The following is an 18071-nucleotide window of genomic DNA, read 5'->3' on the forward strand; positions in this document are numbered from 1 at the left end:
TGCCCCTGCTGAGGGATAGTAATAATAAAGAGGATGATGCAGCTTGTGGCAGCAGCCAACACTCTGATGACGGTTCTGGCTTCAACTGTGATGGTTACGTGGGCTGGGATTGGTTGGGAAAAACAGGCAAAAGCTCTGCCTTTTTCCAAGTGTGTGATGAACCTGGCCCATCTCCTGTCTCCCCACCACGGCAGGGTGGGCTGGTCCAAGAGGAGACACCTGTGCGAAGCCTGGCACTTGCAGGCACTCAGCTCTCACAAGCATCACACCCATGGCCCACATGCTGTTGTGTCTTCTGCACGACCTTCTCCTGAGGACATTTTCTTTGACATGTGACCCCATCCTTGTTGGGCTTCCCTGATGGCTCAGTTGGTAAAGAATCCACCCGCAATGCAGGAGACCCCGGTTTGATCCCTGGGTTGGGAAGATCCCCTGGTGAAGGGAAAGGCTACCCACTCCAGCATTCTGGCCTGGAGAATTCCAAGGACTGTATAGTCCATGGGGTCACAAAGAGTCAGACACGACTGAGCGACTTTCACTTCTTTCCATCCTTGTTAGGGGCACCATGGGCTGTTCAGCTTGCTCTTCCTGCACCCCCTGCCTGGGCCACCCACTCCCTTTGCTGGAATTGCGTTCCCAGGCCTGACGCAGGAGTCTCCCCATGTGGGCAGCTTCACATCCAAGGGCTGATGACTTGCTCTGGGGTGAACTTGCAGACCTCACCAGGCTGTCAAGGATGCAGTTCCCAATGTGGCCACGAAGTGGCAGCACAGACAGGCCTCCGCTCGGGAAAATCGACCGTTTTGGATGTAGATCCAGGGCATGGCCTCTCGGCTGTCCTGGACCCGCGTTCAGTGACAGCAGAAACATCACGACTGCCACAGCCATCCAAAGTCTGTTTCAAGACACGGAAGCCATCACTGTTGATAGCCCCCATGCTGTACTGTGAGCTCTTTACAGCAGGGTTCCCATCTGATTCCCTTGAGTCCTGAGATAGGAAATGAGTATTTGCACCTCTTTTAATCCTCAAAATAAATGATATAGTACGAGTTTTACAGGTGAGCGGATCAATGCTGAGAGCAATTAAATGATGCTGCCCAAGGTCACAGCCAATGAGAAACATGTTTTAAATTTTATTAGCGTACAGCTTTTTGTTTTCTATTGGAGTATAATTGCTTCATAATGCTGTTAGTTTCTGCTATACAACAAAGTGAACCAGCAGAGTGTACTGATTTACAACGCTGTTAGTTTCAGGTAAGCAGCAAAGTGATTCAGTTAAATATACACATATATTCATTCTTTTTCAGGCTGCTTTCCCATATAGGTGATAACAGAATATTGAGTAGAGATCCCTGTGCTATAGTAGGTCCTTGCTGGTTATCTATTTTACATACAGCAGTGTACATTAGTTCCAAGCTCCTAATTTATCCCTTCCCCATGACGTTTTTAATTTTACTATAGAAAACTTCACACAGAGAAGAAAATGATCATAATTCCCACACTATTTATCATCCAGCTACCATTATCAACATTTTGCCTGTGTTTCTTCCATCCTTTTTTTTTTTTTAGCCTGCATAATCAAAAAGCAAATTCCAAATCCTGTGGCAACTAAAATACTTCCGTTGACATCTCCCAACAATTATGGTATTTTTATATAAACACTAGGTCACCTCTCCCTAACAAAAATATCAATAACTCCTATCATCTAACAGTTTATATTTGACTCTCCCCTTTATCTCACAAGTCTTTTTTCACAGTTGGTTTGTTCGATCATGATTCAAATAAAGGTCCACACATTCCATCTTTTATGCGCTCTAATTCTCAAACAGTCTTACTTCCTTTTTCCTTCTAGACCCCTAACTAATAAACTGGGTCATTTGCCCAACAGAACGTCTTACGTTCTGCATTTGACTTTTTGCCTCCTTCTGCGAGTGGCCCAGGGCCTAATATTCAACGTGATGAATGCTCTCAATGGAAGCAAAGCAGAACAGAGGTTTGGTCCTCACAGATGGGACACGAAGGCAGCGCTCCGTTGGGGACACCACGGGCTCTGCGATTCGGGCAGAGGGGAAAGCAGCTGCGGGACGCAGGTACAAGCAGCACCTGGGCTCCTTCGTGGCACGAGACACAGCAGCAGTGGCATTTGTTAAGAGTAACGAAAACATTTGGATTTTATGAGCTTTGGTTGTGTTCCCAGAAGTCGTCTTCGATGCTGTTCTTGGTATGCTTTTCAGTCTTACTCTGAGAAAATTGGGCTTCCCTTGTAGCTCAGTCGGTAAAGAATCTGCCTGCCGTGCAGGAGACCCCGGTTTGATCCCTGGGTAGGGAAGATCCCCTGGAGAAGGAATGGCAACCCACGCCAGTATCCTTGTCTGGAGAATCTCATGGACACAGGAGCCTGGTGGGCTGCAGTCCATGGAGTCGAAAAGAGCCGGGCACGACTGAGCGACTCACACACTGAGAAAACTGAAGGTGGAAGAAGAGCGCAAACAAAACACACCACCCAAGTCTCCTCACCCAGCTCCGACGCCTCCGCGCTGGACCACAGAGGCCGCCCGGGTTTTGCGTTAATAAAACCCACAGTACCGACGGAGGCCCCCTCCGGCCACCAGTCCGCCCTCCTGCGCCGCGAAGTCGCCGGCAGGACGGGCGGTGACCGCCTAACGCTGTTTTAACCGACTTTCCCGGAGCCCTGCGGTCGCCCGTCCACGAGCTTTCGTCCTTGACCTATTTGCCTTTAGCCTACACTGAGCACCCAAAGTCTGGCTCGGTCCCAGGAGCTCGGGCTGGGAGGGAGAAAAGGACAAAAGCCCTGGCGTCTCGCCACCTCCCAGAGCAAAGAGTGCCCTGAAACTTCAGGTGCACGTACAGAAACGGCGGGCCTCACTGGAAACCGCGCTCGAGAGTCTCCGCGCCACCTCAGTCCGCACTTCCGGCGCCCTCCCCCATGCTCTCTCTCTATTGGTTCTTCCCTTGACCACGCCCCCCCGGAGGAGTCTGTTTCCTTCACCTTTCACCTCAGCTTCACTTTCGGGGGTCTCTCAAGGCCTCAAACCCCGCCCACCGTCCAGGGCGGCAATTATTGGTGAATATGCCCTGTCCATCAGAGGAAGAACGGTGGTGGATTGGCTGAGGGGAAGCAATTGGGCGGGAGAAGCAAGAATAGAGTCTCGCGCATGCCCGGTGCGCGCACGCAGTGCCGGCAGCAGTCATGGCGGGTCGGTGCGTGCGGCTGGCGCGGCGCAGCCTCCCGGCTTTCGCGTTGTCTCTCAGGTAAGGGGCGCCGATGTGGGCGGCGCTGTCCCCGCTGACTCGGACGCGAGCCCTGCCCGGCTCCGGCCCGGGCGTCGTGGGGGGGCTTCCAGACGCGCGGCGCGGGCTCCGCTGGGTTCTCCTGTGGGGCCTGCCCGGCCGCCGCTCTGTCCCTGCTGCCCGCGGGGCGGACGGGACGGCGCCCCGCGCGAGGCGGCGGTGGCGAGCGGGCTCCTTCCGCCCGGCCCGAGCTTCCACCACCTCCGCGTGCTGCGGAGTCCGAGCACAAAAGGGCCGCAGCCCCTACCTAACCCACCGTGGGGAGAGCCGCTGACTTAGAGCAGTGACGCCGAGGCGGAGGTCACGAGGCCCTGCCCTCTCCTTGGCTTTTCCTTTGCCTTTTTTTTTTTTTTTTTTTTTTTAAAACTTGCGGTTTCTGCCGTTTCAAAGTCCGGCCTCCTAACTTAGTTTAGCCCGTGCTTAGCGGACTGATGCTGAAGCTGAAACTCCCAGTACTTTGGCCACCTGATGCGAAGAACTGACTCATTGGAAAAGACGCTGGGAAAGATTGAAGGCGGGAAGAGAAGGGTTAGGGTTAGCATCACCGACTCAGTGGACATGAGTTTGAGTAAACTCCGGGAGTTGGAGATGGACAGGGAGGCCTGGCTTGCTGCAGCCCATGGGGTCGCAAAGAGTCGGACATGACTGAGCGACTGAACTGAAGTAGCACCTTCCACGTTGAGGGGAGCTTCGGGGAACCAGGTTATCTGTTAGGAGAAGCTGCTCTGGGCCGAACATGGGGTAGAAGCTGCGCGGAGCAGGACCCGGACTTTGCCCTCAAGGAGCTTTATTTAGTGATGGTGAGACGGTAAACGGGGACGAGGACAGGGCGAGGGGATGAAGCTGCTGTTCTAGCCTGATCCATTGTATAGACAGTGTGGGAACAAACCCACCTGGGGAGTCGAGTGAGGAGAAGCTGTTGGCTCAATTTGCGATTTTTGTAACTGGCATTGATTGCCCGGACTTGGGTGCGTGCTCAGTCGTGGCCGACTCTTTGCAATCATTTAGATTGTAGCCAGCCAAGCTCTTCTGTCCTTGGGGATTTTCCAGACAGAAATACTGGAGTGGGTTGCTAGGCCCGCTTCCAGGGGATCTGCCTGACCCAGGGATTGAACCCGCTTCTCTTATGTCTCCTGCATTGGCAACTGGGTTATTTACCACTGGAGCCACCTGGGAAATCCAGTTGATTGCCAGGCCTGCATGCATTTCTGCCTCTAGGAACAGGTTTTGTGTAAGGAGGCTCAAGTAGGGGAGAGAGCAAATTGAATTGTGTGCGGAGCTCTGGAAGTAGCTGAGTTCTGGGAGCCAGTTCTGGAGCAAACCCAGACTGGCTGCTGCAGGAGGGCCTCTGCTGAGTAGAGCCGACGCGAAAGGCTGTGACTGTTACACCCAGACGCCAGGACAGCTGGAAATGAGGGCAGGTCACGGCAGCACACTCCGTCTTTAGATGGTTCGTGTTTCAGTCGCAGAAGTAAAAACAGCAGCATAAAGGCCACTGGTCTTCACCCCCAGGTGGTTGTTCAGCTGCTCGGTCGTGTCCTGCTCTTCGCGACCCCATGCACTGGAGCCTTCCAGGCTTCCTTGCCATCACTGTCTCCCAGAGTTTGCTCAAATTCACGTCCATTGAGTCTGTGATGCCACCCAACCCTCTTTTCCTCTGTTGTCCCCTTCTCCTCCTGCCCTCCATCTTTCCCAACATCAGGGTCTTTTCCAGTGAGTCAGCTCTTCACATAAGGTGGCCAAAGTATTGGTAACAGACTAGTGTATCCTTTTATTCTCCTCAAAATAGGATTTCTGGTTTGTGTTTATAAAACTGGGGTCATGTTCTGTGCATTTCTCTACGTTGCACTTCTTCCTGCACAGTACCCCCGTGGTGTAGCCAAAAGATGGCAGTCTAACACTGCTGTCCATTTGGTGGCTGCTCAGCATTCCAGACGGCGGAAGCCATGGTTTGTCCCCCCTTGTCCTTCTGAGCAGTGTTCTGTTTCAAGCTTTCCATCCTGGAAAACATCTGTACGTGCTGTCTTAAACACCCTTGTACACATGTTCTGTGTGCCCTTAGCTTTTCTGTTCACTGAGGCAGCTTGCTTTAATCTGGGGAGGAAATTGAATGTAGTTTATTTTCAGATTGGGCTGTGGCATACTTCAGAGCCCCACTGGGCCTGGTGAACAGATCCGTATTTTTCATGAATGGCACTGTGGCCTTGGGCTTATTACTTAACCTTTTCCATGTGGGGATCAGATTGGGTAATATCCCAAGTCACTCTCAGCGTTAGTTTTTAGAGCTTCTTGTGTTTTCCCCTGTACATAACCACCCCTGTGCTTTCCTGCCTCCATGCCTTTGTTCACGCCCTTCCTGAAGTGAGTCTGTCTTGTCTATTCCTGGCTCTGTATGTGAACTCTTGCCTGTTCTTCAAAGTCCCTCTGCCCAAATCCTTTCCCAGACTTCGATTTCTCCAAAGCTAGAAATACTCTACTCTGGGCCTCCCAAAGCACTTGGTTCCTCTTTTATCACTTTCAAACCCAAGTTAAAGTTCTGTGTATATAGATACCTTTTTGCATGACTTTGGCCACCTGATGCGAAGAGCTGACTCATTTGAAAAGACCCTGATGCAGGGAAAGATTGAGGGCAGGAGGAGAAGGGGGCAACAGAGAATGAGATGGTTGGATGGCATCACCGACTCAGTGGACATGGGTTTGGGTGGACTGTGGGAGTTGGTGATGGATGGGGAGGCCTGGCGTGCTGTGGTTCATGGGGTCGCAAGGAGTCGGACACGACTGAGTGACTGGATTGAACCGAAGTCGCCTGTGGGCAAGATGTCTGCCCACAAGGCTTTGTAAGGGACAGCAGCGCTGGACCTCAGCTCCAGTAGTAGCTCTTTCTTCAGCTTGTGGTGGGGTCTGGATGATCAGGAGTTGCTGAGGGGGAGGAGAAGGGGAGATTAGTGCTGTGGCCTTGGCGCGCTGACGTTTTGGTTTAGGCGTGTACTGCAGAAGACTCTACATAGACAGATGGCTTCCATACGCCACATGCAATTTGCCTTTATTGTATCTAAGACAAATCCTTTCTCCCCCATGTAGCAAGTAGTTTTAAATTACCTTTGATTTCCATCGTCCATTTGGATGATTTAAAGTCACCCGTCTGACTTTAACAAGCAGAAGAATCATGATCTTAATTTCTGTCGTGTGGACTTGCCTTCAGGTCTTCTCCTCGGCTTTTGTGCACAGCTACAAAACAGAAGAACAACGGCCAGAACCTGGAAGAGGACGCGGGTCAGAATGAACAGAAGACAGATCTTCCTTCCACGGAGAAGACACTCATGGAAGAGAAGGTCAAGCTGGAAGAGCAGCTGAAGGAGACCATGGTAAGGCTGTGGGCTCTTGTGAGGAGCGTGGTCTGTGGAACTCCAGGTCTGTCTCCTGGGGATGTCAAGATGGCCTCCCTGACAACAGAGGTGGAAGCCAGACAAATTCTGTCCCTGTTGGGTTCTAGCAAGTTACTGCTGAAGGAGGGATAGAACTCAAATCTGCTGTGACTCTGGTTGTCATGAGAATTATCTTCATGTGCTACATAGATTATATTGAATTAAGACTGAAAATGGCCTTTACAAGTGAGGAGTATTCAGTAGGACTTTTGAGCCTGGGTCTTTGGAAGGACAAAGGTGGGAACCAGAGGTAAAGTCACCTGGTGCTCTCCTAGGAATGTTGGAGGTTTTTGAACTAATTAGTAATACGGATTATGACCTCATGTGAAAAAGTGTTGTTCAGTCACTCAGTCGTGTCTGACTCTTTGCAACCGCAGGGACTGCAGCACTCCAGGCCTCCCTGTCCCTCACCATCTCCTGGAGTCTGCCCAAATTCATATCCCCCAAGTCGGTGATGCCATCCGGCCATCTCATCCTCTGTCTTCACCATCTTCTCCTGTCTTCAGTCTGTCCCAGCATCAGGGTCTTTTCCAATGAGTCAGTTCTCCGCAACAGGTGGCCAAAGTATTGGAGCTTCATCATCAGTCCTTCCAATGAATATTCAGGACTGATTTCCTGTAGGATGGACTGGTTGGATCTCCTTGCTGTCAAAGGGACTCCCGAGAGTCTTCTCCAGTGCTGCAGTAAAGTAGTATGGCACTCAGCCGTTTTTATTGTCCAGCTTTCACATCCAAATGTGACTACTGAAAAAACCATAGCTTTGACTGGATGGACCTTTGTCAGCAAAGTAATGTCTCTACGTTTTAATAAGCTGTCTAGGTTCGTCGTAGCTTCATTTCCAGGGAGCAAGCGTCTTTTAATGTCACGGCTGCGCTCCCCATCTGCAGTGATTTGGGGCCAGAAGACAGTGTGTCGCGGTTGCCATCGTATCCCTGCCTGTTTGCCATGAAGCACTATGCTAGGGCTTTGATAACCCCTTTGTTTATATGAATCCTCACAACAGCCCTGTGAGTCAGCCCTTAATACCCCTGTTTACAGATGAGGAAACTGAGGCCCAGGACTGTTTGGTAAACTTCCCAAGGTCACCTTGCTACCCAGTGGCAGAGCCACGGTCTGAGCCTGTGAGACCTTGCTCTTAACTGTGGCACTAGAACCCCCAGAAAGCTGAAGGCAGTAACCTAGTGCCCATGAAAAATAGAAAGGCCAGGAGATGGATACGATTATAGGAAGAGTTGGTGCAAAATGAGGAAGATACAAGAATTCAAATGATTGTTACACAGTAAGTGTTCCAACTGAACCGTATCTGGGCAATATTAAAAATACCAAAGGTTCATTCCTGAGGTTTTTCCTCTTCTGTGGGGTAGAGGCCAGAGCTGTCTGCTAAGGGTGGTGGTTCTCCTGACCCTCTCCTTGGGGTGTGAGAACCAAGCCAGGTCAGCCCTTACCCTGGGTTCTAGGGTTCCCTTGAGCTGGAGATTCTGCAGAGGAATGACTGGTCCTTCCTTGCGAGGAACCATCAGAACCAGGGCAAACTAGCAGCTTTTCTTGTCCTTTGCTCAGCTGTACACAGAGTGAGAATGGCCTTGGGGGCTTATGAATATGTGACGCCTGGCCATCTTATTCCCCACGTAGTGGAAATAGTGGCACTGGTTAATTTACTTGTGTTTATTCCACAGCAGCTGTTTGTAATCCAGTCTCCAAAGTACTGATAGCTGTTGTTTGTATTTTGACTTGCACTTTATTATATCACATTTGTTTTCCGATGAATTTGTTCCAGATTTATTTCATGTGAATTTTTCTTCCTTTTTTTTTTTTAAGGAAAAATATAAGCGAGCGCTAGCAGATACTGAGAACTTGCGGCAGAGGAGCCAAAAATTGGTGGAGGAGGCAAAACTATATGGTAATTTTAAACACTACATGATATTGATCCTGGGAAACATGGACAAGGAAGTGGGGGTGTGTGTGGTCCTAGACAGCATGGTGGATCAGGTGGGGAGGTGGGGCGGCTGCTGGCTGCGTTCCTCCAGTTGTTGAGATGAGTCAGCTGTTGCCTAGAAGGAGCAGAGCTGGCTTGTGACGCACACTTGTGGTGAGCGTGATTCCTTCCGTAGGAGAGGATCCTTCTCTCTTCCGCAAAAGGACCTCAGTGTGAGGCTGCAGGTGCTAGCAGAGGTGCCCTGTGAGGCTCGGGTCCTCAGCTGGAGCAGCCCTGACGCTGGTCTCACTTAAGACCTCGTCAGTCGTTGTCTGTATTGACACCGTTGGATCCTTCCGTCGTCACGCTTCCCGCCTTACAGTTGCGGTCAGTGAGGCTGCAGTGATTTGCTCTAAAGTGGCGCTGGCGCCGAGGCCCGTCTCCCAGCCCCACATACGTTGTGCTGGTCACCCAGAAGACCGTCTGAGCACGTAGGGGACACAGCTTTCAGCCCCCTGTTCTGCATGCAGACCTGTAAGAGGTGAAACCCTCTGCCCAAGGACAGACCCAAGTTCAGCACAGAGAACAAACTTCTCTTTTTTTAATTTTATTGAAGTATATAGTTGGTTTATAATGTGTTAATTTCTGCTGTACAGCAAGGTGACTCAGTTATACATCTTTTTACATTCTTTTCCATTATTGTCTTAACATAGGATAATTAACTATAGTTCCCTATGCTCCACAGTGGTAACCTGTTGTTCATTCTGTATATAATAGTTTGCACTTGCTCATCTTCTGTAGAAGGTGTCACGGGTAATTTGATAGTGTGCATGCTCAGTCACTCAGTCGTGTCCAACTCTGTGACCCCATGGACTGTAGCTCACCAGGCCCCTCTGTCCATGGGCATCCTGGCAAGAATACTGGAGTGGGTTGCCATTTCCTCCTCCAGAGAATCTTGCCAACCCATGGATTGACCCAAGATTCCTGTGTCTCCTGCATTGGCTGGCAGGTTCTTTACCACCGAGCCACCTGGGAAACCCTGGTAATTTGATCGTGATCACATTAAATCTGTAGATTGCTTTGGGTAGTATGGCCATTTTAACAATGTTAATTCTTCCATGGAGAGCATGGAATATCTTTCCATTTCTTTGAATCATTTTCGGTTTCCTTCACTAATGGTTTATGGTTCTCAGCATGTAAGTCTTTCACCTCCTCAGGTTTGTTCCTAAGTTTTTTATTATTTGATGTGATTTTAAAGGACATTGCTCTTTACATTCTTTTTCTGATATTTCATTGTTAGTGTAAAAAAATCCAGCCAGTTTCTGTATATTAATCTTATATCCTGCTACCTTGCTGAATTCATTTATTCTAGTAGTTTTTGTGTGGAGTCTCAGGGCTTTCAATAAGTATTTTATCATGTCATCTGTATATACTGACAATTTTACATCTTGTGGCTGAGACTCCCAATACTGTGTTGAAAAAGTTGTGAGTGGGCATCCTTATGTCATAAGTTTTTATTGTGAGTGGGTGTTGGATCAGATGCTTTTTCTTCATCTGTTGAGATGATCATGTGGTTTTTGTCTTTTCTCTTGTTGACGTGGTGTATCTCATTGATTGATTTGCATCTGCTGAACTATTGTTATGACCCTGAGATGAGTCCATCTTGGTCGTGGTGTATGATCTTTTTTATCTGTTGTTAATTTCCATTTGCTAATATTTTGTTGAGAATTTTTGCATCTGTATTCATCAAGGATATTGGCCTGTAATTTTTTTTTTTTTTTTTTTAAGTAGGGTCTGTCTTTGGTTTTGGTATCAGGGTAATGGTGGCTTCATAGAATGTCTTTGGGAGTATTCCTTCCTCTTCATTCTTTTGAAAGAGTTTCAGAAGAATTGTTAGGAGTTCTTTCTATGATAGAATTCACCTGTGAAGCCATCTGGTCCTGGACTTTTGTTTGTAGGGAATTTCTTTTAATTACAGATTCTGTTTCACGTCTAGTTATCAGTTTGTTCAGATTATGTATATCTTGATTAAGTTTTGGTGGGCTGTATCTTTGTAGGAACTTGTTTTTGTCTTCTAGATTGTCAGGTTTGTTGGGATATAATTAATTGTTCATAATATTCTCTTAATGGTTTGTATTTCTATGGCATCAGTTGTGATTTCTCTTTCATTTCTTATTTTCTTTATTTGGATCCTCTCCCTTTTCTTGGTGAGCCAGTTTTTTTGGGGGGGGTTTTTTTTTTTTTTTAATCTCTAGTTTCTCTCTGATCTTTATTTCCTCACTTCTGTTGACTTCAGGTTTTGTTTGTTCTTATTTTTCCGCTTCTTTTAGGTGGTAAGTTAGGTTGTTCTGAGATTTTTCTTATCTCTTAAAGAAGTCCTGTATCACTGAACTCCCCTCTGAAAGCCGCCTTGCTGCATCGTGTGGACTTTGTATGGCTGTGTTGTCATTGTCATTTGTCCCTAGGTAATTTTTAATTTCTGCTTTGATTTCATTGTTGACCCATTGGTATTTTAGTAGCGTGTTGTTTAATTCCATACAGTTGGGGTTTTTGTTTTGTTTTCATTTCTTTTTCTGTAGTTGATACCTAGGTTCATGCAGCTCTGGTCAGAAAGATGCTGGAAATAGTTTCTGTTCTGTTAAAGTTGTCAAGGCTTGTTTTGTGCCCCAGTGTGTGGTCAGTCCTAGAAAAGGCTCTGTGTGCACTTGAACGTGTATTCTGTATTTTTGGATGGAATATCTTGAGCATATCAGTTAAGTCTGGCTGCTCTGTTGTATCATTTTGGATCTCTGTTGCGTTACTGACTTCCTGTCTAGCTCTGTCCATTGATGCGAGGTGGGCAGGAGAGTCTTCCGCTGTTGTATCCCATGAAGTTTCTCACTTTATGTCTGTAGCATTTGTTTTATGCACTTTGGGTGCTCTTGTGTGGGTGCATATATGTTGAGGAATATAATATCTTCTTGGATTGATTTTTAATATTATATAATGTTTTTCTTTCTGTGTTTATAGCTTCTGTTTTAATGTCTGTTTTGTCTGATGAATATCGTGACCCCCCCCCCCCACTTTCTTATTTACCTTTGCATGAAATAGTCCCCTCAACTTTCAACCTGTGTGTGTCCTTTGGTTAAAGCAGGTCTCTGGTAGACTGCGTATTGTAGTTTGATGTATTTTTGTTTTTTGTACTGTGCTTGTTATCGTTTTGTATTTTGTAAATCTAGTGTGCGTTGTTGATTTGTGGTTACCCTGTTTTTCAAGTATATTCAGTTCAGTTCAGTCGCTCAGTCGTGTTCGATGCTTTGCGACCCCATGAACCGCAGCATGCCAGGCCTCTGTGTCCATCACCAGCTCCCGGAGTCCACCCAAACCCATGACCATCGAGTCACTGATGCCATCCAACCATCTCATCCTCTGTCGTCCCCTTCTCCTCCTGCCCTCAATCTTTCCCAGCATCAGAGTCTTTTCAAATGAGTCAGCTCTTTGCATCAGGTGGCCAAAGTATCGGAGTTTCAGCTTCAACATCAGTCCTTCCAGTGAACACCCAGGACTGCTCTCCTTTAGGATGGACTGGTTTGATCTCCTTGCAGTCCAAGGGACTCTCAAGAGTCTTCTCCAACACCACAGTTCAAAAGCATCGATTCTTCAGCACTCAGCTTTTTTTATAGTATGTTAATCTCTTTCTAGATCTGCTTGCTTTAGACTGGTGGTCATATAGGCTCAAACATACTCTAGGGGGAAAAAGTCAACGTTTTCTTACTCCTTCTCCACACTTTATGATTTTGATGTTGTCTTTTACATCTTTCCTGTTGACCCTTCAGGTGTTCATTGCGGTATCATTGATTTCACAGAATTTTTTTTTTTTTTTAAATCTCTGTACTGGCTTTAGGTGATTCACTTTACAGTTGGGTTTTCTCTTGCCTATAGCTTCTTCTTTTCTACTTAGGGAAGACTTTTTTTAATGTTTCTTTTAGGATACGTGTAGTATTGCTGTGTTAAAAGTACAAAAAGTTTCCTTGTCTAAGAAGTTCTTTGTCTCCTTGTAAATGATAACCTTGCTGGGTAGAGTTTCCAGGTTGCAGACTTTTCCCTTGCAGGCCTTTAACTGTGCCTTCCCCTCCCTTCTGGCACGCAGTGTCTCTGTGGGGACGCCGGCTGACAGCGCACGGGATCCCCTGTAGCTCACTCCCTCTTTTGCTGTCTTTAGAATCCTCTCTCTGACTGTTTGATTTTAAGTGATTTTTTTCCCATGTGGACCATTTTTAAAGTCTTTGCTAAATTTGTTACAGTATTGTTTCTGCTTTGTTTTTGACTTGAAGACGTGGGGTTTCAGCTCCCTGATCAGGGACTGAGCCCGCGCCTGCTGCGTTGTGAGGCAGTTTAAGCTCACTGGACCAGGGAAGGGCCCAGCCGTGAGGCATGCAAATACATCTGTACCGCCCCCTTTCTTTTCTGCTAGAATCCCTGTCATGTGTACATTGGCAAATTTTCCCATAGGTCTCTTATGTTGCTTTCATATTTTTTCATTTGGCTTTCTTGTCTGCTGTTCTGATTGGGTGATTTTCATTATTCTGCCTTTCAGATTTCTTATATTGTTAGGAGAAACAGTTACTTACCGTGGTCTTGGAGGGCTTTTTCTTCCTTGTGTGGGAGCCTCCCTGTGTAGTAGCCCGAGTGGGTCTATCATGTTTGGTGCAAGGCCTGCTTTTATAGTATAGGGGCTGCTGGGTGTTGTGGCCACTGTCCCATTGATGGGGGGTGTGACTGGTTGAGCGGGGCCTCCCCCCTGTGCTTGTCACAGCCCTGTCAGGGGAAGGATCTGCTCCCTCCTGGTCAAAGTGGATATCCCCCAGATCTGTTTTTGAGCTGCAGAGTGAGGTAGGCGGGAGTGAGCGCTCCCTCTGGGAGGGGAGCCACTGAACATGGCTCCACTGCGGCTGTGCACCCGGGAGCGTGCTGTGCGGTGGCCGCTGTTGTGTGAGCTTAATCGTGTCCGACTCTGTGGCCCTGTGGACTGACTGCAGCCCACCAGGCTCCTCTGTCCATGGGATTCTCCAGGCAGGAATACTAGAGTGGGGTGCCACGCCCTCCTCCAGGGGATCTTCCCGACCCGGGGATGGAACCTGCATCTCTTGCGTTGGCAGGCAGGTTCTTCACCGCCGAGCTACCGGGGAAGCCCTCCCATTGCCCGGCTCACAGCGTGTGCTGTCCTCACACTGCCCCAGGCCCCACCGCCATGTTCCCAGAGCTACCAACGCAGGCCTCCTGGAGCCCAGACCACCAAGCCCACAGATTCAGGCCTGAGTAGGCCGGGACCGTCCGAGCCACGAGAGCACAGTCCCCTTGGATGTCCCACAGGTGCTGCTGAGCTTACAGGTTGGGCGACAGTAGCGTGGATCGCAGAGCCGCGTGTGTGTGGGGGTGAGCGGCCTGCGCTGGCGGGCTCCCAGGGCTCCGAGAGGCCGTGCTTAGCAGGAGGCTGCTGGGGCGGGCCCACCTTCCCTCCACGGGCCCTCTGACCATGGCGCCTCACTGCTTCTGCAGACGCGTTTCGCTCTCGGATGCCGTCACCTCCGCTCCTGTTTTTCTTCCTCTTCTCTGGTCATCCCCTGCACTGGCTGTGTGCCTGCTGCCCTCCAAATGTCCGTGTTCTTCAGGCCTCCCCTCACCACCCCCCACTGACTCGCCCTCCAACAGGGCTGAGTGGTGTCCACACACAGGTGAGCTGCCAGTTCAGACGTTTCTTCCCCATTCTAGTCCTGGCTGTCTTTACCTGGACGTCTCAGAGGTATTTTAAACTGAATTCTCCCCTTTGCTTCCCTTCCTCGTTTGAGTAAATGATACCGGCGCGCACGCAGGTGTTCAGGTCAGGCATCTGAAACTACGCTCTCCCCCCACGCCCCCTCCCTTCCAGCCCTGGGGGCGGGGACGGCTGGACTCCGCCCACTGCCCTCCCGCCACGTCCTCCGCTCTGTCCAGGCCAGCTTCAGCTCCCGCGCTTCTGCTCCACACCCTTGGCAGAGTGGCCTCAGCTCCCCTCCACTCAGTCCACCACCCCACCCGGAGCTGTCAGCTTCTCTGGGTTTGTGTCTTCTTGGTGGACTGGCGCCCTGGGCTCCTGGAATGCTTGGCTCAGTCCTGACACTGAGTCCACACCCCAGGCTAAGTAAGCTATGTCTCTGAGGTTAATCGTCCTCAGCACTCACCAGGGCTCCATCCTGGAAGCATAATTGGTAATTGTATGTCTCACTGTGGCGATCGTGCGCTGCATGTCGCAGACCAACACTCCACGTTGGCAGATGTTTGTTTCCCCAGCAGCTCACACAAGGGGTTTGTCCTTACTAGATGCTCACATTTTTATTGGATGGGTAGACTTTTTAATTTACAGCAACTGGGTGAAAATACTGTGTAAAACAAGGGAAGCTGTAAACAAGCGTTGCCTTTTTCAAAGTGTAGAGCCTTTGAAACTTGAGAAGACGTGAGCGGGTTGTGCTGGAGCCTCGTTTCTGCGCCGCGGGGGAGGGGGACGGGCTGGCCCAGGGGGCGCCTCTCGTCAGCCCCAGCTTCCTGCATTCAGCATCTGAAGGGTTATCTTGAAACCACAGACGTTTGCATTTATATAAAATTTTTTAAACTGTTACCTCTTCTGTTAGATCAAGGCTTGTGTCCTGGTAACTCTGGCCTCATGGTGCCAAGTAATGGTAGCGTGTATCGAGCACTTAGTGCTCTGGGTGCCGTGAGCTGCGTGACTTCCTGTCCTCATAAGCTCGCCGTGTGTCAGCCACTGTTGGCCCTGTGCTGTAAGCAAAGCAGCCTCAACCCAGAGGGGTTCCACACAGTCCCAGGGCCGTCTGTGACAGCCGGGGGCGTGGCTCCAGGCCCCGAGCTGGGCAGCTGACATGGGGCTGACGTGCTCGGGAGTCTATGTCCTCTTGGTCTCGAGCAGGACTGGGAGTTTTCAGTCTGGCTCTGCAGGTTTTCAGCTCCCTGTCTTTACACCTCATTGGCTTTGGTCTAAACCTCAGGAAAGTTTTTTGTTTAATCCAGCCCAGTGAAATTCTAGCACAAAGTAGTGATTTGAAAAAAGGTGACAGAAGGACTTCCCGGTGGCTCAGTGGTAAGGAATCCACCTGCCATTGCAGGAGACGCGGGTTCAGTCCCTGGGTCGGGAGGATCCCCTGGATGAAGGGAATGGCAACCCACTCCAGTGTTCTTGTCTGGAGACTCCCACGGACAGAGGAGCCTGGTGGGCTGCAGTCTACGGGGTCATAAGAGTGGGACAAGACCAAGCGAGTGAGCACGCACACGTCACATAAGGAGGGATTGTTCTGAGCTGCCTGTGCAGTCGATGCGGAATGCAGTGACGTTCTCCCTTACCTTACGCAGGCATCCAGGGCTTCTGCAAGGACTTGCTGGAGGTGGCAGACATCCTGGAGAAGGCCACGCAGTGTGTCCCGCAGGAGGAGATTCGGGACGACAACCCGCACCTGAAGAGCCTCTACGAGGGGCTTGTGATGACTGAGGTCCAGATCCAGAAGGTGTTCACGAAGCACGGCCTGCTCCGGCTGAACCCCCTGGGTGCCAAGTTTGACCCGTATGAGCATGAGGCGCTGTTCCACACGCCGGTCGAGGGGAAGGAGCCGGGCACTGTGGCGTTGGTTAACAAAGTGGGCTACAAGCTGCACGGGCGCACCCTGAGGCCCGCCCTGGTGGGGGTGGTGAAGGAGGCTTAGCAGCCCGAGGGTGTCAGCGCTTTGTCGTAATCACTCGCTGACTCTTCCGGGGCGGGTTCGTCTTTTCTCACCTATGAATACTCTTGACCTTTTCCTAAACCTTGATGCAAGGCTTTGGTAACCGGTGGCCCCACAGAAAAGCCAGCCAATTGCACAGCTGCGTTAACGAACTGGAATACGGGAGTCTGTCTGTCCGTTGATTTTTAACACATGTTCCACGTGCTTACAGAGCAGGCTGATGGGATACTACTGGACTCTGGGGTATCACGAAAAACACTGTGTCTGCCCAGACTCTGGCGACGTCAGTGTTTGAAGTAAATAAAAGGCCTTCAGGAATCCCGTCTGCTGGCTGGCCGTGCCGGCTGCTCTGTGTCCCATGCGTCTCACTGTGGCCTGTGAGCTCCTGGGACGCTTGGCTTTCACTCGGGCAGTGGAGGGGACTGCTGAGGGAGGTTTATGACGCCCTTGGTGACAAACGTGATTTGAGCTCCTTATAATCAGTAACTGCCTGCCTGCCTGCCAAGAACAACCACGCCTCTCTACTTTGCCCGTTACTGAGGGTGACGGAGTCAGTCACCGTTGTCCTGTTTCGTTTGCCTTTGGAAATGTTGAAATCCATACCCAGCTAGTGAGTGACCAGTGACCTAAAGGTGATTCCCCTAGTAAGACGGACTTTCCTAGAGAAACCTGAGGACTGCGTGCTTGGTATATTTTAAATGTTACATTTTATTTAAGAGGATTAAAGCCCTGATACTATTTTCCTACATTCTGATAGCTGTTCTGTGTGCTTTGATGGCGGAGATCCTCACGTTAAGGACAGCGTGACAAAGCCTTCCGGGTCTCTGCTCAGACCCTGCAGCTGTGTGCCTGACACCCAGACGTGTTGGCTCGTGTCCCGGAAGGGCGAGAGGCTTCCTCCAGGCCTCCCCCTGGCTGGCGGCTGGCAGCCGGTGCTGGGGGCAGGCCTGGGTCCGCCCACAACCGTGAGGGGACCACGGACACTCGGGAGCGGCACCGGCAGAGGGACACGACTGGCAAATGCTGACCCTGTGATTCTCCTTAGGACCCTCCTTTCCTCACGCTAAGGGAAAAAGTGAATGATGGAGCCAGAGAAAAAGTAACCTCCCACAATCTTTGCTTCTGAGGGGTACTTCAGGGACTGAAGATCAGTTATATCTATTTACTGCATAAAAATGGGGGGCACACAAGTTTGAAAGGTACAGGTGATAATCCCATTATTAAAATTGCAAAAAAATTTACCCTTTTTAAGTTGCTTTAAATTATTTGGTCAAAAGCACAGCCCAGGGATTTCCCTGGTGGTCCAGTGGTTAAGAATCCACCTCCCAATGAAGGGGACTTGGGTTTGATCCCTAGTTGAGGAACTAAGATCGCACATGCCACAGGGCGACTAAGCTACAACCAGAGAACCTGTGCTCCGAAGGAAACGTCCCGCTTGCAGCTACGACCGGAGGCGGCCCAATAAATACATGTTAACAGTATATAATGAAGGCGGTAGAGCTCCCTGAGGAAACCGCGCCAGGGGTCACGACCGGCTCTACACCGTGGCTGTGGGCACGCGGCTTTGCCTCTGGATGCATCTGCATGGTGAGCGTGCGTAACTGTCACGCTAGTTTCTGTGAGTGTTCCTCCCACCCCTTTTCAGCTGGAGCTGCACCTGCTAAAAGGTGCTAA

The 18071-nt window shown here is 49.9% G+C and overlaps 1 protein-coding gene across 1 annotated transcript; it reads left to right on the top strand.

The window, feature by feature from the left end:
* Positions 1–3118: 3118 nt before the first annotated feature.
* On the top strand, positions 3119–17145 carry GRPEL1 (GrpE like 1, mitochondrial). The gene is made up of 4 exons (XM_006042486.4): positions 3119–3273; positions 6515–6677; positions 8556–8637; positions 16033–17145. The coding sequence occupies exons 1-4, from the start codon at positions 3212–3214 to the stop codon at positions 16377–16379; spliced, it is 654 nt and encodes a 217-aa protein (XP_006042548.1). The 5' UTR covers positions 3119–3211; the 3' UTR covers positions 16380–17145.
* The last annotated feature ends 926 nt before the right edge of the window (positions 17146–18071 follow it).

Source organism: Bubalus bubalis, chromosome 7 (genome assembly GCF_019923935.1).
Source record: "Bubalus bubalis isolate 160015118507 breed Murrah chromosome 7, NDDB_SH_1, whole genome shotgun sequence".
Classification (NCBI taxonomy): domain Eukaryota; kingdom Metazoa; phylum Chordata; class Mammalia; order Artiodactyla; family Bovidae; genus Bubalus; species Bubalus bubalis.